This window comes from Gigantopelta aegis, chromosome 2 (genome assembly GCF_016097555.1).
Source record: "Gigantopelta aegis isolate Gae_Host chromosome 2, Gae_host_genome, whole genome shotgun sequence".
In the NCBI taxonomy this organism is placed as follows: Eukaryota; Metazoa; Mollusca; class Gastropoda; order Neomphalida; family Peltospiridae; genus Gigantopelta; species Gigantopelta aegis.
In genome coordinates this window covers 7,760,160-7,785,674 of record NC_054700.1, presented here as the reverse complement: position 1 = coordinate 7,785,674, position 25,515 = coordinate 7,760,160, and the positions used below count along the sequence as shown (strand labels likewise).

The 25,515-nt window shown below is 38.6% G+C and overlaps 1 protein-coding gene across 1 annotated transcript in view; it reads left to right on the top strand.

Moving 5' to 3' along the window:
- The first annotated feature begins 810 nt into the window (after nt 1-810).
- LOC121380718 (limbic system-associated membrane protein-like) overlaps nt 811-25,515 on the top strand; it is a 145,246-nt gene continuing 120,541 nt past the window's right edge. Inside the window, exon 1 of the mRNA XM_041509673.1 lies at nt 811-1,344. Within this exon, the coding sequence (XP_041365607.1) occupies nt 1,296-1,344 (49 nt within the window). The 5' untranslated portion in view covers nt 811-1,295. The remainder of the gene's footprint in view (nt 1,345-25,515) is intronic.

Here is a 25,515-nt window from a genome sequence, read left to right as displayed (position 1 = left end):
ATTTGTGCTTCCCACAGGCAGGATAGCACAAACCATGGCCTTTGTTGAACCAGGTATGGATCACTGGTTGGTGCAAGTGGTTTACACCTACCCATTGAGCCTTGCGGAGCACTCACTCAGGGTTTGGAGTTGGTATCTGGATTAAAAATCTCATGCCTCGACTGGGATCCGAACCCAGTACCTACCAGCCTGTTGACCGATGGCCTAACCACGACACCACCGAGGCTGGTCAGACTATGGTAAATGCTAACATTAAGTTAAAATGGAATAAATTAGCATGATTCAGATAATGTTCGGGTGTTCGTTCAGTAAAATGGCGCATATTATATATTTCTGTAGACTGATGTCCAGTTTAGTTCAGATTTGATATAACACAAAATCAAAGAATAATTAACATAGCCTATATGAAATGGGGCGGGGCGGTTATCAATCCCCTATCATTTGAGGCCCCAAAACATTTACTATTTTGTCACACATACATTATGTATATGCTTAAGTCGGGGAGGGGGGGGGGGGGGGTGTGCGTGCGTGTGTTCCCATCATTATACTATGTGCATGTTAACTCTTCCCAGTTCCTTCACTGTGTAACTACACACCTCAGTTAATAATATACGCAGTGTAATCAATATTAATTAGAACAATCTAAATGGTATCCCAGAGAAGCTGTGATTTAAAATCGACCAGCACGTGCTGTGCTAATAACATACTCCAGTTTGTTTTCGGTGAACAGTACTAGTAGTTGTTTTGACTCACCGCGTGTTTACTACACTTATTCTACTTTCGGCTGTGTCATCATCCAAGACGCCTTGCGTTCTCCATCTTCATTGGTCAACAATTAATTTCTTTACCAGCTCTGACCTTTGCCTTCAATTTTGATTGGCTCTTATCACGCCGCCTCCGAGCGTGTGTATGTGTTTACATGGAATCTGTCATAGCTGGGTTGCCCGCTTCAGAATATGTGAAAACTGTACATTGATTGTTCGTCTGTTCATTAAATGGCTTCGTAGCCGCCTATTAAACCGACAATAGCGACAGCTGCTCCCAGTTCTCCGCGAAAGCGAGTTTTACTCGTTTCCTCAGTTACTAACAAACAAGACGTAGATCAGGCGGAAACAAGCACTCGCGAATTTCCGACAAATTTTTGACGTTCGGCTTTGATTCGTACCCATTCGTTTCCTGAAAGATTTGTTTTAACTTTGAGAAAGTTTTGGTGCGACGCGTGGTGTGGTGGATATGTTGTGAGAGATATTTTAGAAGTCGTGGGATTGTAGGATGAGCGAAGACACCTGTACATTATGCTGACCTACATCATCTACCTGTTAGCAGCGGCATGCCATGGTGCAGGTGAGTCTAGTCGATGTATATTAATTATACGTGTTGTCCGGTAACTGGCAGGTGCGCGTTGAGTAGTCTAGTTTCGCTTTACGATTGAACGACTTGGAGCTAGAAATTATGACGTTCACGACAGTTACTGTGTCAGTGACCTAAACTTCAGGCTAAAGGAAGACAGTTTGAAGTTGTCAGTTCGGATTTGACAGGCCAGTAGTCCTGAACGACATCTAGAGGTGTGTGGTGGTGGGGGGCCACTATTTTATGAAGGGGGCATAGTTCGCCAAGATTAACATGGAGTGCAAGCGCTTGCACTCGAGGTTAATCTTAATGAACTAGGAGGGGGCACATTCTAGTGAGGTGTGTGTGTGTACAAGCCAGTTTTTAAAAATCTTTATTCATATATGGAGTAGGACAAAAAATGTACATTTTCGTCCTCAATTGGGGGGCATGCAACTCCTCCCCCAGTTCCTACAAGCCTGTGGTAGGTACTGCATGTTCATATCCCAGTACCACTACCATCCCCAGGATTCAGAATTTTTATGGAGGGAATGCAGCATTTAAAAAGGGCACCAGTGGCATTTAGAGATGAGGTGCACTGCAAAGTTTTAAAAAGGACACCTCACATGCATACAGGGGCATTGGGGTTCAAAACATCCCTGTTCCAAGCAATTTATTTTAATGTATTTATTGGGAGAGTACGTCCTAACGTCCGCCCATTTCTCTCCATAATCTACACCCACACCCTGCACAGTATTCAAAAGAGAACTACCATGCATTATATATCATGGGCGTACATAGGATTTTGAAAAGGGGGGTTCCAAAATAGATTGCAGAGATATTGGGCATATATTTCTATGTTGAGTTTTGAAAAGGGGGGTTCCAAAATAGAATGCAGAGATATTGGGCATATATTTCTATGTTGAGTGGGGGGGGGGGGGGGTTCGGTCGAACCCATCAAACCCCCCCTATGTACGCCCATGTATATGTGGCATTTCTTTCTAAAAGCTACAAGCCAACCAATATATATTTATGTCTGTCACTAAAACAAATTAATTGTATCTATCTGTTAAGGGGGCAGGACATGGTGAGGTGCTTGCTTGATGTATGGTTGGTCTACGATCCATCCCAGGCAGTGGACCCATTGAGCTATTTTTCATTCCAGCCAGTGCACCACTACTGGTATATCAAAGGCTGTGGTATGTGCTATCCTGTCTGTGGGATGGTGCATATGAAAGATCCTTGCTACTAATGCAAAAAATGTAGCAGGTTTTCTTTTTAAGACTATTATATCACAATTACCAAATGTTTGACATCCAATAGCCGATAAAGATAAGTGGTAAAGCGCTCGCTCGATGCGCATTCGGTCTTGGATCAATCCCTGTTGGTGGGCCCATTGGGCTATTTCTCATTCCAGCCAGTGCACCACAACTGGTATATCAAAGGTTGTGGTATGTACTATCCTGTCTGTGGGATGGTGCATATAAAAGAACCCTTGCTGCTAATCAAAAAGATTTGCCCATGAAGTGACGACAGCGAGTTTCCTCTCTCAATGTCTGTGTGGTCCTTAACCATATGTCTGATGCCATATAACCGTAAATAAAATGTGTTGAGTGCGTCGTTAAATAAAACATTTCTTTCCTTCCAATAGCTGATGATTAATAAATTAGTGTGCTCTAGTGGTGTCGTTAAACAAAAACAAACTTTTTTCAATAGTTGATGATTAATAAACCAATATATTATGTTCTAATGATGTTGTTAAACAAAACCACTTTTTTGGTCACATGTAGCCATACCTTTAATCTCTGAAATGTAGTATGTAGTATTCACAGAAAACTATCTACATTTTTCCATTAGCAGTAAGAGATCTTTTGTATATGTATAACAGCACATATCACAGCATTTGATATACCAGTGGTGGGGTGGTTGGGACAGGAAAAAGCCCAATTGTTCCACTGAGGGGATTCGATCCTAAGATCCAAACACCTCAGACAGCCGTTCTACTTACAGTTACATCCCCTGAATATAACAATGCCTTTTTTTTCTTCTTTTTTTTCTTTTAATATATATAAATGTTTGACTTTGCTACACATTTTTATCAGTATGATGAAATTTATCTTAGATAAATGAATCAATTGTTAATACCAGGACTGGTTTGTCCCCCAGAGAATAACCGAGATGATTTGTCTTTCATTGTTATCATAAAGGCTAATAATGTGTTTGTACTTCCGCTGACTGCATAATTAGGAACATATTTAGCCCAGTGTGTGTTTTTCTTTCTGTCACGGCAATGGCATAATTGACAATTTATATGTGTTTGTGTTACGACATCTGTGTTGCATATATATAGCCAGAACTTGCAGTGCGGTGATAAATAAATCATTCTTTACAGAGGATTATGGTTTTATGTCAGTTATATGTTCTCATATTAACAAGGATTCCAGCAGTTCCAGTCAGTACACTATTGTTAAATTGCCTGAACGTTCTAATATATGTTTTATGCACTTAATTTTATTTTCCTTGTACAAGTACAATCATGTTATATGTATTAGTGTTTTCCCTAGCTTGTTTTAGCATGGTGCGGCACCATGCCTCAATAGTCTAGCACCATCTTGCCTCAATCGCCATGCTGCCCTGAGATTAAACAAGCCTTTTTTAGTAATTAATTCTAAAATTTCCTTTATAAAACACCCAAAAATGTATTATTAATTAATAAAATATGCCTTTTATATCTTTTGCCATTCATTTATTAAAGCAAGCACATAAATTACACTAATGTTTATTTCAATTAATTTTTGTGTATTTTTAATGAAATACAAGTGCCCCGAAAATGGTGAAAATGCCCCAAAAGTGTTTGGTCTACCATGCCTTGCCTAATTTCTAGGGAAATCACTGATGTATGTTACATTATTAGTCCCTTACTGGTCCACCCGGAAGGGACTATAGGTTTCATCACTGTCCTTCTGTCCCACATATTTTTCTGCATGTGTTTTGCAGAAGGCTTTGAGATATTAAGATGAAATTTTGTTTATAGTTTCATTGTATACTGTTACAAATCAAGTTTGACTTTCATGACGATTTACCCATTCCTTGAACTTAGGAGATGTGAAATTTTGTTTATAGTTTCATTGTATACTGTTACAAATCAAGTTTGACTTTCATGACGATTTACCCATTCCTTGAACTTAGGAGATGTGAAATTTTGTTTTCCAGACTATTTTTTTTCAGAAGACCTTTAGATATTGAGCTGAAATTTTGTGTATATGTTTATCACATACTGTTACAGATCAAGTTTGACTTTCATGGTGATTTACCCATTTGTAACAGAGTTATGGCCCTTGAACATAGGAGATGTGAAGAATTTTTTTTTCCCGGATTTTTGCAATGCCTGGATATATCAAGATGAAATTTTGTATATACTAGTAGCTTTATCATTTGTATATAGCTTTACTGATCAAGTTGAAGTTTCGTGGTGATTTACCCACTTTTCAGAGTTACATCCCTTGAATTTAGGTAGGGGACATGTATTGCTTTAGCAGTACTCTCAAAATTCTTGCTGAAATTGTTTGAGAGAAATTAGGTTATAACTTATAACTATATGTTTCTGGAATTATTCACATTAATGAGACCTGTGCATAAAATCCTTTTATTCACTGAAATGGACACTAAATTCTGATAGCTATTGATGATGCCCAAATTAAAGTTCTGTGGAAGTCAGAACTAGCTACACATGTATTGATGTACAAAATTTCACTAAATTATATATTAATGTTTATTAAATTTTAAAATGTGTAAAAACCAACCATTATTTTCTAACAAAATATCATTACAAGAAATCATTTTGCCAAATGGAAATAAAATTTTCTGTGTTTTTGACCTTTGCAGTTGGCAAATTTGGTGAGTGCCAGAGATAACTCTGGACATTGTAAATAATAAATATATGTGAATGACATCTGGAGGGGGCACAATCTCGAGGGGGGGGGGGGGGGGGGCACAGTTTCTAGTAAGTGGGCATAATTATTTTAAGCCAGATTTTTATATGAGTAAAGGAATGTTTTTTTACATTTTCATCCAATTGGTCCATGGATGAGGTTTGATCCTGTGTCCCAAGCACCACAGGAGAGCGCTCTATTAAGTGAACTAATTAATCCATGAGGATACTTTATATCAGTGAGCTGTGTACTTCCCCTGTGATCAGTTGTCATGAGTCATCTGCGGCTTTGTGTTACTCTGTGTAATGATCCATAATAATGTAACCGCAGAGGAAGTTTAAAGGGACGGTTCAGAGTTTTGTTGCCATTGTTAAGATGCTGCTGACTAAGAGAAATGTTTTAATAACGAAAATTGCATACTAAATAAATTGTTCTGCATAAAATATTAGTGGCTGTATATTAAATGTGTTTCTGATCATCCTAGTGCAGGGCTCGAACGTAATGGCGGAAACGACGGCAATTGCCGTTGGTGACATAGAAACTGCCGTCGGTTGGGGGCGTCACCGATGGCAATTTTGTGCCGCCGGATAAACATGACTGCCGTCGGTAAAGCTCCTCATCGACGGCAACATGTACAAATGTGTATGAACATTACCTGCCAGTATTTAACACAGGTGTTTGGATCCTGGTTGAAGTTAATGGGCATTTAGTTAGTACCACGCAATTGAATTATATTTATTCATGCGTGTATCCTGTGTTGTATAATATATGTTCTCACTGCATTTTGCCTCATCGCTTTCGTGTTATGTTGCCCCTTTTCACGTTTGGCAGCCCCATTTGTTTTTCTGCACGCCTTTGTATCGGCATCCTGTTATAATTTACAGCACTCAGCTCTGCTATTTAAAAATGCACACTTTTTTTTCACACTGAAAAACATCGACCAGTCTGCACACTGGACATCAAAGGAAATTCACCGGCAGTTACCATAACGTAATTTAACACTTATTTGTTAACAGCCTCTGTTGTGCCCATGCCAGTATCCAATTGTATGTTTAATATACACAATAACAGTTATATTTTATTTTAGCAATGAAAACATTTAATTTTTATCGTTTCAACAATCTCCGACTGAAAAAACAACTTATTTGGTGCCACATTTGTCACGTTATTAGACCGGTCATTCTATCTTTTGTGTCCACTAACTCGTGTCTGATATTTTAACCTCACTTGCAGATTTAATTGTTCGTAACAGATGATTTTTACTTGCTGTCAATAATTTTGTTTATTTAGCAATTTCTTGTAAAATATTAGAAACGTTTGTTTTATTTTTTTTTTTTTTTCGGGGGGGGGGGGGGGGGAGGGCGGATATCACCGCTTATAAAAACGGAAGTAGTAGTGTTCATTATTAAAATCATTTATCTTGGGTGCCAAATAATATATACACTGCCTTTACAAAAACAAAACTACTTTTTCAATGCGATCAATTCACTCGATGAAGATGGAAATGAAAAGAACAGGAAAAAAAATGTTATCCCGCAGTAGGGGATCACATAAAAAAATTATTTTTCAAATATCTTAAAATCTTTATTAAAATAATAATATTAAAACTTTGATCAGTTTAGCAAAACGAATACCCGTGAATGTCAGACCAACACTGTCTTAACTAAACTACGTTTTAACAGTACACAAAAAATAAGGCAGCTTGTACAATGTACCAACTTTTCAGTACCAGATAGCGAGGGACAAAATAAGGAATAGGTATTTCCACAAAGTTTGTGGTTTTTTTTTTTGGGGTGGGGGGGGGGTTGTTTTGTGGGGTTTTTTTTTGCTTTTCAGTGTTTGTTTTTGTTTGGGGGTTTTTTTTGTTGGTTTTTTTTTGTGTGTGTGTGTTGATATGGTGTGGTGTGGTGGGACGCGCGACCATCCTCCTTTAACTTTCACCCAGCGAGAACACTGTATACAACTTAATGTCATCCATAGAACAATTTTCATGTCATATTCACCGAAAACGTGGGCAACTTGTCTCAGAAACACCAGGTTCCGTTTCATGTTAGCTTATGCTAGTAGTCCATGATTCCATTTATAATAAATTCTTGTTTATTGAAGTTTATTGACATAAACTGAAGAAACTGGACTACATGTACATACAGAAAAATAACCTTTCAGTTAAGTTTATTTGCTGCAAAAGTCAGTTTAAAAAAATTGTCGTCGGCATACTCAAAATTGCTTTCGGTGGGCCCTTTCACCGACGGCAATTCTTTTTATTTTTATTGCTGTGGGTGATAAATTCTTAAGTTCGAGCCCTGTAGTGTTTAATGAATGTTTAACGACACCCTAGCACGAAAAATACATTGGCTATTGGGTGTCAAACTATGGTAATGCAAACAAATAAAGTGATGATCAACATCAATATGAAAATTCAAGATTTAAATAAAAACAGTGGTAAGAACTGTACAAAAATACAAATATCACAGATAGATACAGACTTTTACTCAAAACTTCAATTGTGCTGTATTGGCCATTCTCAAAGAGAATGTTACACCCTGCACCATGGTGAGGTTACAGCACACGCAGGGGTAGTGTTTATGAAGTCAGACCACTCTTGATTGAGAACACATTATTAGCCTTGCATGCATAGTAGCCATATTGTTAGGCCATCAGGTATAGGTAGCACTAAACCAAATAACTTCTGGCTGGGTCAAAGTTCGAGATGTACCAAACTTTTGATAGGGAAGTTAACACCACAAGTCATGTGAGTGTGTTGGTTGTAAAAAAAATTACCTTCACCTGGGCTAAAAATATATACAATTTTATTTCATCTAGTACCACTGTGTCAAGTAGCCTTGTGCTTGGAACATGCAGGGTGTGCACTTTACAATCACCCATGGCGAGTTAAAATAGCATGGGGCAAGTCAAAACCTTACCATGTGTCGCCCGCTTGGCAACCGAAAATTTTCGCATATTGTATTATGTATCAAAATGCAAATAACTAATGTTTGTAAGAGATCGGTAAGTTATTTTTTATTTATTGTTTTCAGCTGGTTTCCTGTTAATATCTGCGCAACCAAACCTATATAGTGACCACTTCCCCATTATATCGAACAGTCTAAATCCATTCGTAATGCCTCGGCCGGTTTTGATTACGTATTCGGAAAACCTTGGCCACGTAAATGTATTCTTAGGTTCAATCGGAACACCTCAGTCATGTCCATCTTTACTTTCCATTTAGTTACAATCGGAACAACTCGTCACATTCCGCTACGGTATGTATCACAAACAGAGTCTGACATTTTCCGAATTTACATTGTGTTGGAACGTTTTCGTTTCTTATGGAATATACCGTAATGTTATTACTGCTTGTATAGACTGCTGTCAGCTTAGTCAAAAAGATTTTAAATTCCTCGCCATACAGTCATAAAAGCACCTTATTCATTCCAAGACCGGACTTTGATAAAACATTCCAGATGTTTGACTGTGGGTCCCGTGACAACATAATAATTAGAATTTAGTTACAACAGTTTGTTTCCTTCTATTGTGTTGTTATTATTGTTTGTATGATATGATAACATGTTTTTAAAGTGCAATTTAAGTAAGTTCTTTTTTAAAATGAAATTTGGTCGGGGGCCATTCAAAAGTTGTAAGGGCGAGTCAAAGTGTTGCTGTGAGTGTCAGTCACAAAATATCCCAAGTGCACCGACTAGTGATCCATAACTGGTTCAACAAAGGCCATGGTTTGTGCTATCCTACCTGTGGGAAGCGCAAATAAAAGATCCCTTGCTGCTAATCGGAAAGAGTAGCCCATGTAGTGGCGACAGCAGGTTTCCTCTCAAAATCTGTGTGGTCCGTAACCATATGTCTGACGCCATATAACCGTAAATAAAATGTGTTGAGTGCGTCGTTAAATAAAACATTTCTTTCCTTCTTATTTTCTGTAACCATTTTTAGCATATAACTATATACCGTTAGTTATTCCTGTGTTAAGGAATAACACAAGGTGGCCTTTTAACACAGGTGGCTGCATAATACAGGTCAGTTTATACAATGTTAGATGATTTGGGAGAATTCAAATGTGGTCTCTTAACACAGATGGTTATTTAGTACAGGTGGCCACTAGAGCAGGCTTGACTTTGTATGGAAATACAAGAAATCCTGTATGTAATAGAGAGAACTATTGCTGTATAATATAATAGTGTTCATTGAAACAGTTCTATCTGTCACGGATGGGGTTGGGACATAGCCCAGTGGTGAAGTGTATGCCTGATGCTCGGTCAGTCTAGGATCAATCCATGTTGGTGGGCCCATTCGGCTATTTCTCGTTCCAGTGAGTGCACCGCAACTGGTATATCAGAGGCCGTGGTATGTGCTATTCTGTCTGTGGAATGGTGCTCATAAAAGATCCCTTGCTTCTAATGGAAAAATGTAGCTTGTTTCCACTCAATGACTGTGTTAAATGACCATATGTTTGACATCCAGTAGACGATGATTAATAAATCAATGTGCTCTAGTGGTGTCATTAAACAAAACAAACGATCTGTCATGGGTGATTTATAACTGGATATACTGGTACCTGTATACGTAGCACTCCATGTCTCATAGGAACGATGTCGCTTGATCAGTGTGTTCACATGAAGGAACGAAGCAATGTTTTATTTAACAATGTATATTTTAATTATAGTTATATGGCGTCAGATATATATGGTTAAGGACCTGCACCTAAATAAAGTAAAGTTTGTTTTATTTAACAACGCCACTAGAGCATATTTTTTTATCTTATCATCGGCTATTGGACATCAAATATATGGTCATTCTGACACTGTTTTTAGAGGAAACCCGCTGTCACCACATAGGCTACTCTTTTATGACAGGCAGCAAGGGATCTTTTATTTGCACTTCTCACAGGCAGCATAGCACAAACCATGGCTTTTGTTGAACCAGTTATGGATCACTGGTCGGTGCAAGTGGTTTACACCTACCCATTGAGCCTTGCGGAGCACTCACTCAGGGTTTGGAGTCGGTATCTGGATTAAAAATCCCATGCCTCGACTGGTATCTGAACCCAGTACCTACCAGCCTGTAGACCGATGACCTAACCACGACACCACCGAGGCTGGTTGCACATAAATAATGATAAAGGAAACCATCACTGCCAAGCAGTGGGCTACGCTGTCTGATTAGCAGCAAGGGATCTTTTATATGCAGCATCCCTCAGACCCTCAGTTGTAGAACCCTGGTTGAAGCGAGAAATAGCCTAATATAGTGCACACCATTTGTTACACCAGTTGTGGAGCACTGGCTTGGACAAGAAGAAGCCCAATGGACCCACCAACAGGGATTGATCCTAGACCTACTGGGCATCAAGCAAGTGCTTTACCATTAGGCTGTGTCTCGCCCCTGTACGTTTAGTTTGAACAGAGAATGTTCACCCAAGGTGTGTTCAGATAAAGGACTGTTCACCCTTGGTGGGTTAGGTTTATTCCCTGATCCAAACAAATGTCCAAGGAGTGATATCGGGTGCAGTGTTCAGCTGAGGTTCAGTGGGTTGACCCAAACAAATGTCCAAGGAGTGGGATCGGGTGCAGTGTTCAGCTGAGGTTTGATGGGTTGAAGGATCAATTGCTCTCTATAGACTCGGGTTCTTCCCCCTGACCCCAACCAGTGTCTTATGACAGGTACATCAATGGCCATGGTATATACAGTCCAGAGTTTGGTGAAGTACATATAAAAGATACATTGCTGTGTTTTGGAAGGAGTATCCTGTGTGACAGCAGTGGGGTTTTCCTCTCCCTGTCTAGCTGTCTGCCCCCCCCCCCCTCTCTCTCTCTCTCTCTCTCTCTCCCTCTCCCTCTCCCTCTCTCTCTCTCTCTCTCTCTCTCTCTCTCTCTCTCTCTCTCTCTCTCTCTCTCTCTCTCTCTCTCTCTCTCTCCCTCCCTCTCTCCTCTCTCTCCTCCCTCCTCCCTCTCCCCTCTCCCTCCCCCTCTCCCCTCTCCCTCTCTCCCTCTCCCCTCTCCCCCTCTCCTCTCTCCCCCCTCTCTCTCTCTCTCTCTCTCTCTCTCTCTCTCTCTCTCTCCCCTCTCTCTCTCCCTCTCTCTCTCTCTCTCTCTCTCTCTCTCCCTCTCTCTCCCCTCTCTGTCTCTCTCCCTCCCTCTCCCTCCCTCTCCCCTCTCTGTCTCTCTCTCTCTCTCTCTCTCTCTCTCTCTCTCTCTCTCTCTCTCTCTCTCTCTCTCTCTCTCTCGTACTCGCTCTCTCTCTCTCTCTTGAACGTTATAACACAAACCCATTCATTCATAAGTGTGTAAAATGATTCTGTTTCATACTTGCATGACCATAAACAATTATTGCATTCAATTTTTATAATTCCAAGTTTATAACTATTGCATCAATCGAGAATAGATCAATTGTAATTTAGTAGCATTTTCACATTTCTTCGACTAATAACTTTAAAAAAAAAAAATGTTTGCTGATTCAACACTAACAGTTATTTTATTAATTCTAGACATTAAAAAACCCAGCCAAAATTATCTATCTAGTTTTTTTAAGCACTACCAAAAGTAATGCAAAACTAATGTTTTCATGCAGCTATATGAACGTTGGTTTTCTAAGTCACATGATATTATTTGAACCAATCCAAGCAGTTATAACAAAAGAGTATATTTACAGATTGGAAATATTTATTTTTAAACATTAATTCTGTTCATTTAAAGACTGTACACTAATTTAATCCCTTACATATCTCGACTACATGCACCAGTAATCATGCAGTGGAAAGAATGGATGCATGCTCCTGTGTGCAGTTGTTAAATTTTATAGCCGCGCATGACAGCTAACGCTATGTTTATTGCTCAATTTGTGGGACCTGTGTAATAAAATCAGGAAATTCTCAACAGACTCTTTTAATTGGTTATTAATTTGATTTGGGAGTCTTTGTGTTCTTCAAATTCTACCACATGATTCATAAAGTGCTTTCAGGGGGCTATGTTATTCTGATGCTCTCTAAATAAAGAAAGAGATAATTTGACTTAATTCAGCTCTAGGTGGATTCAGTGGAGGATTGGGGGACCAGGGGACCTATATCCCCTCTTAATATATTCTAGTGCCTTATTTTTTCTTCATTGAGTTGCTTTTTTTCATGAGGTGCTCCATATATATATATATATATATATATATATATATATATATATATATATATATATATATATATACACACAATGTATATATATATTTTTTTTTTCCTTGTGTCCTATAGTTCAAGATCTGTTGACAAATTATCAGTCACCTACATACTTTAAAAATAAAAATAAGTTTTTGTACCTGTCAAACTAATTCGTCATGACAGTTTTCCCCTGTATCCTAACTCAATTTACAAATTATCAGTCACATACATACTTATAAATGGAAACAGTTTTTGTAACTGTCAAATTGAATCAAGTAAGAACAATTTCCCCAGTATCCTATAGCTGTTTACAAAAATTACCAATCACTTACATATTTTAAAATAACAAATAGTTTGCATATGGTAACTGTCAAATTCTATTTGAATGAATTCATGTCAATTTTCCTTGTATCATATAGCTGTTTACAAACATTTTCAGTCACTTACATACTAATAAATGAAACAGTTTTTGTAACTGTCAAATTGAATTAATTGATGACAAGTTTTCCTGTATCCTATAGCTTTGTTTACATATTTTTCAGTTGCCTAACTACTTTAAAATAAAAAACAGTTTGTGTAACTGTCAAACTGAATGAAGTCATGACAATTTTCCCTGTATCCTATAGCTGTTTACAAAAATGACCAGTCACTTACATATTTTTAAAATAACAAATAGTTTGTGTACGGTAACTGTCAAACTAATTTCGTCATGACAGTTTTCTCCTGTATCGTAGCTCAATTTACAAATTATCAGTCACTTACATACTTATAAATGAAACCAGTTTTTGTAACTGTCAAACTGAATCAAGTCAGGATAATTTCCCCTGTATCCTATAGCTGTTTACAAAAAGTATCAGTCACTTACATATTTTAAAATAACAAATAGTTTGTATACAGTAACTGTCAAATTCTAATTGAATGAAGTCATGTCAATTTTCCCTGTATCTAGTATAGCTGTTTACAGAAATTATCAGCCACTTACATACTTATAAATGCACCAGTTTTTGTAACTGTCAAACTGAATCAAGTCAGGACCATTTCCCCTGTATCCTATAGCTGTTTACAAAAATTATCAGTCACTTACATACTTATAAATGAAACCAGTTTTTGTAACTGTCAAACTGAATCAAGTCAGGAGAATTTCCCCTGTATCCTATAGCTCTGTTTACCGATTATTTAAAGAGCCATGATGACTGTAAGACCAGACCTGTCTGTATAACCCCCCACGTCATCAAATAATGTGCGACAAGTATGCAACCACAGCCGTGACGTGCCACCAGTCCTACTCGCCATCACAGGAACCGACGGAGCTCTGGTTTCCCAATCAACAGCATTAATTAACAAGGCTTTTTATCAGTCATGAATTTCAATTACGGGCCGACGCGATACTCGGGCAAGGACTCTCTCTCTCCCAGGTGCAGCTCCCCAAGTGTTTCTCAATTTCCGGGCACCAATTGCATTCCATTCGCTTTATTGGATCCCGATAAGTGTTTAATGGTTTCTTGATCAATTTGATTGCGTGGCCGATGTTTGGAAGTTTGTCACCATGACTGGCGGATCTTTAACCAGGAACTATCTGCAGTGCTTGGACTGTCAGTCAAGTCTGAGTTTCCTAATCACAACCAGTTACTTCACAATCTGTGAAGGTTCGCTGTGAATACTATAGTGTTAATAGCATGTAGGATGCAGCATGCACTGTGTATCTATCTCATCCAGTGTCTGAGAGAGTGTCGTGTTTGACGTGTGTGTCTTATATAGGGTGATCAGTGCTTTTCAGCTGGCTTCTGTAGCATCCAGGGCCCCGTTCCACAGAGCGATCTTAGCCCTAAGATCACCATAAGTGTATAGCTACCTTATGCACTAAGGCGATCTTAGTGCTAAGATCACTTCGTGGAACGGGGCCCAGGGGCTTAATTCTTGCAACTTTGCGATATCTTTGTGCAATGCAAAAATACTTGCAAGAACTATGTGGTGTTGCTTACAGGGACAGTCCTGAGTTTACAACCATTTTAAAATATTTCCAACCACTATAGAGCCTTTTCGATAAAGTAACATACAAATTAAATACATGTTCTTATTTAGAACATCAGTGTCTGTATTTACAAGGTGTTTTTGTTGTCATAATGCTTGTAGTAGTCCAAACCAGCTTTTACCTCCCAATAATTTTGTACGTACGAAAAAATATATATCACGAATTAAAGTAAAAACCGAGTGCTACAAACATTGGTATACGACCGCAAACACATTCGATATACAGGCACTGGTATTCTAAACAAGACAACGTATTTAGTACGAAATAGTAATTGCCAACACGGCTCTGTTATTCCAAACATCTTACAATGGCTGCAAACTCTGGACAGTTCCTTTAAGAGAGCCCTAGAGAGCTTTGTGAATTAGGCCCCTGGGCTGCTGATAAGGTGGTCCTTAGGGTTCCCCATGGAATTTAGTTAATGGTAGTTCAACAAGGAATCTAAGGCATTTGCTAAGGTGGTCCTTAGGGTTCCCCATGGAATTTAGTTAATGGTAGTTCGACAAGGAATCTAAGGCATTTGCTAATGTGGTCCTTAGGGTTCCCCATGGAATTTTGTTAATGGTAGTTCGACAAGGAATCTAAGGCATTTGCTAATGTGGTCTTTAGGGTTCCCCATGGAATTTTGTTAATGGTAGTTCGACAAGGAATCTAAGGCATTTGCTAAGGTGGTCCTTAGGGTTCCCCATGGAATTTAGTTAATGGTAGTTCAACAAGGAATCTAAAGCATTTGCTAAGGTGGTCCTTAGGGTTCCCCATGGAATTTAGTTAATGGTAGTTCGACAAGGAATCTAAGGCATTTGCTAAGGTGGTTCGCCTGTGGATTCTGCTCAGGTGATTTACCTAGGGTACTGTTTAGGTGGCTCATCTAATGAGATATCTTAAAATCTTTAACCTATATGGTTCTCTTGGGATTCTGCCAAGATTGTTCGCCTCAATGTTCTGTAAGGGTGGTTTGACAAGGGATTCTAAGTTCTTTAGGGTTTCTGTTATGGTAGTTCAGTAGGAGTTCTATTAAAGAATTTTTCTTAATGATTCTCTAGGTATACATCTAAGGTGATTTACCTGGGGTTTACTATGGTAGTTCTCCTAAAGGTTCTAGTAAAGTCACCTAGGGGTTACTACCATGGTTCTCCTAAAGATTCTAGTAAAGTCACCCAGGGGTTACTACCATGGTTCTCCTAAAGGTTCTAGTAAAGTCACCCAGGGGTTACTACCATGGTTCTCCTAAAGGTTCTAGTAAAGTCACCTAGGGGTTACTACCATGGTTCTCCTAAAGATTCTAGTAAAGTCACCTAGGGGTTACTACCATGGTTCTCCTAAAGGTTCTAGTAAAGTCACCTAGGGGTTACTACCATGGTTCTCCTAAAGGTTCTAGTAAAGTCACCTAGGGGTTACTACCATGGTTCTCCTAAAGGTTCTAGTAAAGTCACCTAGGGGTTACTACCATGGTTCTCCTAAAGGTTCTAGTAAAGTCACCTAGGGATTACTACCATGGTTCTCCTAAAGATTCTAGTAAAGTCACCTAGGGGTTACTACCATAATTATCCTAACGGTTCTAGTAAGGTCACCTAGGGGTTACTACCATAATTTTCCTAACGGTTCTAGTAAGGTCACCTAGGGGTTACTACCATAATTTTCCTAAAGTTTCTTCTAAGTCATTCACCTAGGCATATTGCTATGGTGGTTCACCAAAAGGTTTTATACTATGTTTGTTCACCTAGCGGTTGCTATCATGATTTACTCAAAATTCTACTAAACTTGTTCAACTGGGGGTTGTTATAGGGTGGATGATCAATGAGCACTTCTGATTAGGTGGTTCGTCAAGAGATTGTTGGAATTCCTAGTAGATAAGGTTTCAGCAAACTGAAAATACAAAGTACCAGTTTTATTACTGTGTAAATGTAAGCAGAATTCTTCTCCTTTCCTTCCCTGAGCTGTCTTTGTGCACTCTGAAATTGAGGTATGTAAGAGTTATTACACATGAAACAAGTCTCGGATGTGTTTTATCTGAGCAGTTATTTCCTTGGTTTGATGTTATGATGAAATCAAGTCAGCAGAAAGCTATTTGTTTTTAATTAAACCTACACATGTTGTATTTGTACTTGATGTAATTCTTCAGTGATGTTTGTAATATGTGCAGGTAGATGTATATTAGTAACTAGTAAAAGAACATCCCTTGTTGCTAATGGAAAAATGCAGCAGGTTTCCTCTGATGACTATGTATCAGAATTACCAAATGTTTGACATCCAATAGTTGCATGATGATTAATTAATCAACGTGCTCTAGTGGTGTCGTTAAACAGAAAAAGAACATGTACATGTATGTCACAGATGCTTTATGACAGTGAATATGGGATATATTCAGCTTTGTCTAAATACAACTACTGGTAAGCATATAAAATAATCCTTGGCTTTCATCTAATTTACCAGAATAGTATTTCATTTTTAAAATAGGTCTGAAATTCCCTTAAAATCATACATTTACATTGTCTATATGACTGGAGTGAAAATGAGTTGGTGAGATTGCGTTTGTAGCAGCAAGTCTATCAACTTACACCAACTGTATTTTGTTAAGATTCATTAAGAAATCCTTGCATACCAGTAATACTGTAAAATACTTTATTTTCGCGGGATCAAATTTTCACGATTTAATGAAAATGAATGTTCACGATCATTTATTTTTGCAAATTCCCATCCCTCCCCCAAATAACAAAACATATTATGGACCGTTTCTTATGTTAACAATTTTGAAGTTTATTGTTTACAAAATACCGTAAGCTTAAGCAAGGTGCTTAAATTAGGCTACCCCATGCTCTTTTTCGTAATCCTCAAACTTGTTATAAAAACCAAACCCGAAAACAAAGTGGAATTTTAAGACGCAATGCTAGCGCAAGTTTGATTTGAACATTATTAATACTGTCAAAATACTTGTTCAGTCAGTACGGTTTATGATTGACCAACAGGCAACTAAAACCTTTAGTGTGAAAGCCCAGTATGAACTACAAGTATATAGTATCACTGCAGCAGTCCAACCCAAAAAAATTCCACTTCCACATTTTTAAACTGTGATGTTTACTTGTATTTTTACGTGTATTGCTTTTATCGCCAGCACTTGTGAAAGAAAACCATACAAAACTTTGTATTGTTTATTATTACCCATATGCTTAAAAATATTTAGGTACATATCAAAGTGATACGTCCCACTAGAATGCCAAGTGGGACGTAACACTTTTGACGTCACACGATGACATCATCAACTGACATACAGGAATGTCGATGAATTAAATGAGATGAGTGATATAAATTAAGATCGATTATTGGTAATAAAGCTCGTGACAATTGAAAATTATTTCACTCGGGACATAAACATGATATGAAATGAAAGCTCGTTTAATATCCTATAATTATCATGTAATATACATGTAATATCTTCACTATGATATCGCTTCATGATATAAAGTTTTAAGTGTTGTGTTGTTACTACTATAGTCCTGTGCAGCAGAAACTATAGTGAGGTTTTGGCTCTGATGTAACGAGATTACCTTTTTTTCTTTCTTTTTTTTTTCTTTTTTTTTTTAATGTCCAATTTTCATCAGCCTTTAATTTCGTGTTGAATTTATTTTCACAAATTTTATTCAAACAAAAAAAAACCAAAATAAATTTCACGTGATAATAAAGTATTTTACAGTAACAACAACAGCTAACAGTTATTTTTTTTAATGACCTGTCAGTTATTTTCTCTGTGTGTGACATATGTCAGTAGTTTTCACAGAGACGGAGATGTCATTGGATCTGCAATGTCATCTCCACAGACAGTTATTTGAACATTTTGAAATTTACACTGAAAATAATTAGCATCGTTTGAGACCAGGTATTCAGTTTCAAAATTAGTGTGTCTACATGTATGTGCCATCTATGGGTAAAACCAGACCAAAGATGCAAAAAGGGTATTTTTCGTATTTTTACGTGGGATGTAAGGAGTAGCACAAGGGCAGGAAATCGGTGGTGTAGTGGTTATGTCATTGAACGAGGCTGATAGATACTGGGTTCTTATACCATCTGAGGAGATGGGGGATTTTTCATGCCAGAACCGGCTCCAACCCAGAATAAGTGCACTACTAGGGTCAATGGGTAGATATGTGATTATGGGTGTGTCTCCCGAGTGTACGACCCCACAATCATGGAGGATAATATTACCTGGCATATAACACTGCAGGCTCGGGTGATACTGAGATAGCTCAACTGACAGCAAGTGTGGAGCACAGCCCTGTCAAGTAGTTCCATACCAAAATGGAAATACTGTGGTTTCACCATTCATCCCATCATTGTCCATGTTTATAATTGTAATGTCCAAAAACAAAAATGTATTTATCTACGTGTTAAATATTTGTGGCTTTCAAAAAAAACCCACCCCAAAATAATAAATAAATATCTGTGAGACACGTACATTTTCTACATTTAAAGAGCATTTGTTTCACAAGAATATACCTGTAAGCATTTTTATAATTGTATGATATTTTGTATGTCAACATAAAATAAAAATCTTTAAAACAATTTCACAATTTAACATTGTCAAGTTTATGTCTATGACGAGCAATTCAACATGTCTGTGTCTTCTATTTCACACAGAAAATTACATCATGCTGAAAAATGGAGCATTTTAAGGCTAAAATAAAAAGCAATATGTATACTTCAAACTATATTAGTTATACTGTTAGTAGTGAAACAAACTGTGGTTTAGTCATAGATTTATGTTTATGTACAAAACTAGGCTTACAATGTTTTGTGAAATTGGGCTCTGATTCTTTTTATGAACATTTAAAAAAATTAATGTGAAAGAAGTTCTGAAACAGTAGTCATCCCTATTCCACTCCCCCACACCACTCCCCCCACCCCACATACACACCTCAGCATCCACCACTCTGTGTTCAGCATGGACAAAACTGAGGCAAGTTACAAACCACTCTTGAAAATGGTGCTACATATATAAAAAGTTACAGTTTGTTTTGTTTATCAACACCACTGGAGAAAATTGATTAATTAATCATCGGCTATTGGATGTCAAACATTTGGTAATTATGACATGTAGTCATCAGAGGAAACCCGCCACATTTTTCATAATTTTGACATATAGTCTTAAAGAAGAAACCTGCTACATTTTACATTAGTAGCAAGGGATCTTTTTATATGCATTATCCCACAGACAGGATAGCACATACCACAACCTTTGATATATCAGTCGTGGTGCACTGGCTGGAACGAGAAATAGCCCAATGGGTCCACTGACAGGGATCGATCCCAGACTGACCACGCATCAAGCAAGCGCTTTACCACTGGTCTACGTCTCGCTACTTGGCGCTATATAGGCAAGCAATTACATGAACTTTCAGATATAAAATATAATAATACTTTTTTTATTGCAAGGCGATCATATTGACGCTCCCCTAAAACTTTCCATGCAAGTATGGAGGCCAGTGGGAGTGATCACTCTCCTTTCCTGACAGAAACTAGCTACCACTGGAGTGCCGTGTTCTAGCCAGCACATCAGTATCATAAACCAATTTGAGATGCTACAGCCAATCTGCTTTAGAGCTATTCCACAACACACAGACGAGACTGGGTTGTCGGGCACCATCACACACCGAATGCAATTAAACAATTTGGCTGCAAAACAAATTGTAGCAGACGCAGCAGCCACATATAGAGATTAACAGGTTAATGAGATGGGATATCAACTTTATCCCATGATGGCTTAAGAATGGAAACTCCAGGGTGATATTCAATGTTGGGCTAGTAAATAACTATTGTTGCCATGCCTGATGGCTAGTGAAATATTTTTGTCAAATGTTGCAGTTAAGTCCATTTTGTAAATATGAATATCCTCATCCCCACCCCCAATGTTAGTGTTTTTAAGCTATTTCTCTCTCTCTCTCTCTCTTCCCCTCCCTCCCTCCCTAATCCCTCCCTCCCTTCCTCTCTCTCGCTGGCTCGCTCTCTCTCTCTCTCTCTCTCTCACTCACTCACTCACTCACTCACTCACTCACTCACTCACTCACTCACTCTCCTTCTCTCCCTCTCTCTCTCTAGGTGACATATCCAATTTTTATTTAGTAAAATTGTATTAACTTAAAGTAAAGTAGGGCTAGTGATTTTTTAATCGTGGCTAGTAAATTTTTAAAATCACTGATCCCATGGCTAGTGGATTTTATAAAAATTTGAGAAGCCCTGGGAACTCAAAAGGCTTGCCAAGCAGAATTTCTCATTCGTCCTCAACACGATAAAGCCAATATCTTATGGCATAACCTGTTGTTATATTTATCCTGCAGATCATAAAAAAGTGGGGGAAATTGCATCTATAATATAATATAATACACAAGGCTTTTTTAACAGTTTTTTATCATTCTGATCGCTTCTCTTTTGATTTGCACTGCTGACACCTTCTTTGTACTTAACCCGATGTCATACTAAGCAAGTATCTTTTTCTGCTCAGGTCTAGTCAGCTACTGTACACATATTGTGCTAAATATTGTGTGTAAAAATGAATTCCATAAATACAACCACAATGGAAGCAGTCATCTTGGTCAGAACATAGAAGTGGTTATATATACACAGTGATTGTATTTATAGCCTCAGCTAACGAGGGCTGGCTATCTATATGGCAGTTGTATTTTGGGGGGGTAATCCCAGTGTAATGTATCGGTGCGGGGTAATCCCAGTGTAATGTATCGGTTTCTTAAAAACCTGGTTACCACCATCATTGTTTGACATTTTAATTAGATTTTTGTTTTAAGAACTACAGATTCATCTGATATATTCTCTTTATTTTTTAGTTGAATTAAAATATTTTATATAAATAAAAAAAAACATCCACTAAAAACATATCAGTTTGTTAAAAATCTTGGCAGCATGATCATCATTCTTTGATATTTTAATCTGATTATTATTTGCTGAATTTTGAAATAACACATAATTGTCAGGCGTGCCTGATCATCAAAGTGGTGCACAAAAAGATGAGAACGGTCGAGAGATGAAGAAATTGCATCTGATGTAATTTATTTGAAACAAATTGATTGTATCTGGACGTGGCTTTATGTTGTGTGACGCCGCTCATAGTGTATCGCTCCATTCATCATCATTACGCATCGTCATATTGATTGGATTAATTGCTTGACCCTTTGCTCGGAAATAATCTCGACATGGACAAACTGCCCGCGTGCACTGCGTGGCCACAAAATGGCTGGAGTTTTCAGAGAGGCTGAAAGAATAATTGACAGATGGTTTCCCTCAAAACTGGATGATTTTCGCTGTCCAGTTTTAAATATAACCTTTCTAAATCTATATCTATATATATATATATATATATCTGTATCTGTATCTGTATATGTATGTATGTGTATATATATATATGTGTGTGTGTGTATATATATATATATCTATACATCTATATCTACCTCTACCTCTACCTCTACCTCTACCTCTACCTCTACATCTACCTCTACATCTACATCTATATCTGTATATGTATGTATGTGTGTATATATATATGTGTGTGTGTGTGTGTGTATATATATATATATATATATATACTCTTCAAAAAAAGAAACGCAAAAGGGTACAAATGGGTTATAACTCCGATTTTATGTTTCCTACCGGTTCATGCTTTGTGAATATAAGGTCATTGCATGTCCCAAACACATTCCCATGGTTACATTCGATAAAACGCAGCTACTGTACAATAAAGTTCCAAAATGTGAATATTCGCAAAAACGCAGCCACGTGCAAACCATGTCACCACTGCACGTGCAACATGAACACCGACAGTATAAAAGTGCAGGGTGTTCGCTTGCCTGGCCTCTGTATCTGGCCGACAGTTGACAATCCAGGACATGCCACGTCTCAGTGAACCGCAGAGAAACAATGCCATCGGCCGACTAGACGCAGGCGAATCCAGAACGGCCGTTGCCAGGGCATTCCATGTGTCCCCAAGCACCATCTCCAGACTGTGGGACCGTTACCAGCAACATGGATCAACACGTGACCTCCCTAGATCCGGTCGACCACGGGTCACTACCCCCGGGCAGGACCGCTACATCCGGGTACGCCACCTTCGGGAACGATTGACTACTGCCACCTCCACAGCCACAGCAATACCAGGTTTGCGCAGGATATCCGACCAGACCGTACGGAACCGCCTACGTGATGTAGGAATTCATGCCAGACGTCCAGTTCGAGGTGTCATCTTAACATCACAACACCGTCGACTCCGACTGCGATGTGCCAGATTCATCGACAATGGTTCATGGAGACAGGGTGTGGTTCAGTGACGAGTCCCGATTTCTGCTCCGACGTCATGATGGAAGATGTCGCGTGTATAGGCGTCGTGGTGAATGTTATGCGGCAAACTGCGTGCAGGAAGTGGACAGATTCGGCGGGGGTAGTGTCATGGTGTGGGCAGCCATCTCACACACTGGCAGAACTGACCTGGTCCACGTGCAGGGCAACCTGAATGCACAGGGCTACATTGACCAGATCCTCCGGCCACACATCGTTCCAGTTATGGCCAACGCCAACGCAGTGTTCCAACATGACAACGCCAGGCCTCACACAGCACATCTCACAACGGCTTTCCTACAGAACAACAACATTAATGTCTTTCCTTGGCCATCGATATCACCGGATTTGAACCCAATTGAGCATCTATGGGACGAGTTGGACCGACGCCTCCGACAGCGACAACCACAGCCCCAGACCCTGCCCGAGCTGGCAGCAGCCTTGCAGGCCGAGTGGGCCACCATCCCCCGGGACGTCATCCGTACTCTGGTTGCTTCAATGGGCAGGCGGTGCCAGGCAGTTGTCAACACACGCGGAGGCCACACCCGGTATTGACTCCAGATGACCTTGACCTTGGTGGTGTATCCTATCACTTACTCACAATGGACTAGAGTGAATTGTGAACAATCCTGCAACATTTGGTAATTATCGGACTCACCATTCAATAATTAAATCAATTCTCCAAATGTTACGACAATGTGGTTTTGCGTTTCTTCTTTTGAAGAGTATATATATATATATATATATATATATATATATACTCTTCAAAAAAAGTAGGTGAACCTGAAATATTAATGTTAATATCAACTATTAGACCGAACATATGTTTTGACCACAGACATCCTAATAAAGAATGTTCAGGTCTGTTTATCAACACACCGAAACACATTCCATAGTTTGCACATGCATCACATAGTTGCCCCGTACACTTCGTGGGGTATCATTCTCGATTTTGACAATTTCCAGGAAGATCAATTAATCACTGTGGAACATTATTTCTGTCAATCTCTTTTCATTCTGTTGATCATACAGTTGTTACTGTTTTGCTTTTAGTCATTTTTATTGTTTGAATTTGTGATTTACTGATAAAAACCTTTCAAATTTCACTTCTGACCCCAATCGTCCTTCAAGATCTTTGGTGGTCATAAAACCTACTGTAATACTAAACTACCGATTGTAATGTTTGCCCAATTAATTCACTGTTATCATATAACCATTCGCCACAGCTAATACACCTTACAATTTTGGTAATTGTAAATTCTTATTAGAGTTACCCTACTTTTTTTTTTATAAGAGTATATATATATATATATATATATATATATATATATATATACTGCTTGTTATGTGTGTTATCATTGTCTATAGTTATTTTTTAATGGCATTAAATTTGACAGATGCTGCATGAAAATTATTGATTGTGCAACATGGCTGGAATTCTGGATTTTAAAGTTGATGTTTATTATGTTTAATGACACCAATAGAACACATTGATATTTAATCACCAGCTATTGGATGTCAAACATTTGGTAATATGGTAATAATAGTCTTCATAGGAAACCCACTTTATTTTTCTATTAGCAGCAAGGGATCTTTTGAATACAGTTTTCCACTAATAGGATAGCTAGTATATACCACAGCCTTTGATATACCAGTCGTGGGACACTGGTTGGAACAGGAAAAAACTTAATAAAGAGAATGGGTCCACCGAGGAGGTTTCAATCCTGTCACCAGAAAAAATAAAAAAAGTGTTTTGTTTAACGACACCACTAGAGCACACTGATTTATTAATCATCGGCTATTGGATGTCAAACATTTGGTAATTCTTGACATACTGTAGTCATTGAGCGGAAACCTGCTACATATTTTTATTGGTAGCAAGGGTTCTTTTATATGCACCATCCCACTGACAAGATAGCACATACCACGGCTGTTGATATATCAGTTGTGGTGCACTTGCTGGAACGAGAAATAACCCAGTGGGCCCACCAACGGTAATTGATCCCAAACTGACCACGCATCAAGCGAGCACTTTACCACTGGGCTACATCCCGCCCCTTCCTGTGACCAAAGCACTTGAAGCGAGCACTCTACTGACTAAGCTAGATCCTGCCCCGAAGTGGACATATGTAATGTTTAAAATATTGAAACTCAATAACTGGACAATAGACCTCTATCACATTCCACTGCACATGTGCCCATTGCGGGGTAACTCGAGGATGCAAACCGCAAACTCATTCGAGATCTCGCAAAAATAGACCTGTGGACAAGTTGGGGGGCATAAACAAAATCGGATTTTACATATAAAAGTCCTTGTCCCCAAATGACCGGGATAACGTAACAAGAACGTCTGTCTGAGGTTCCATTTGCTGAAAGTTCGATCCTCCTCAGTGGGCCCGTTTGATTATTTCCAGTCCCAACCAATGATCCATCAAAGGACGTTGTGTATGCTATCCTGTCTGTGGGATATAAGAAGTATGCCATGTATCATTTATTACAAATACATTGGTATGACTGAAAACGGTTTCTTGTCCTGGCTCTGTGACCAGGCCATTTTACATGCATACCACAACTTAATGCAACTTCTTAACGTATATTTCGCAACAAAAGTACGTGTATTATTCTCGAGTGTAACCGGCATCATCTCATTGTTTGGCAAGGGGTTCTATATATATATATATGGGGAAACCCCCTCTCCCCCCCCCCATCCCCCATGTCTACGGCTCCGCGCCTTTGGCGCT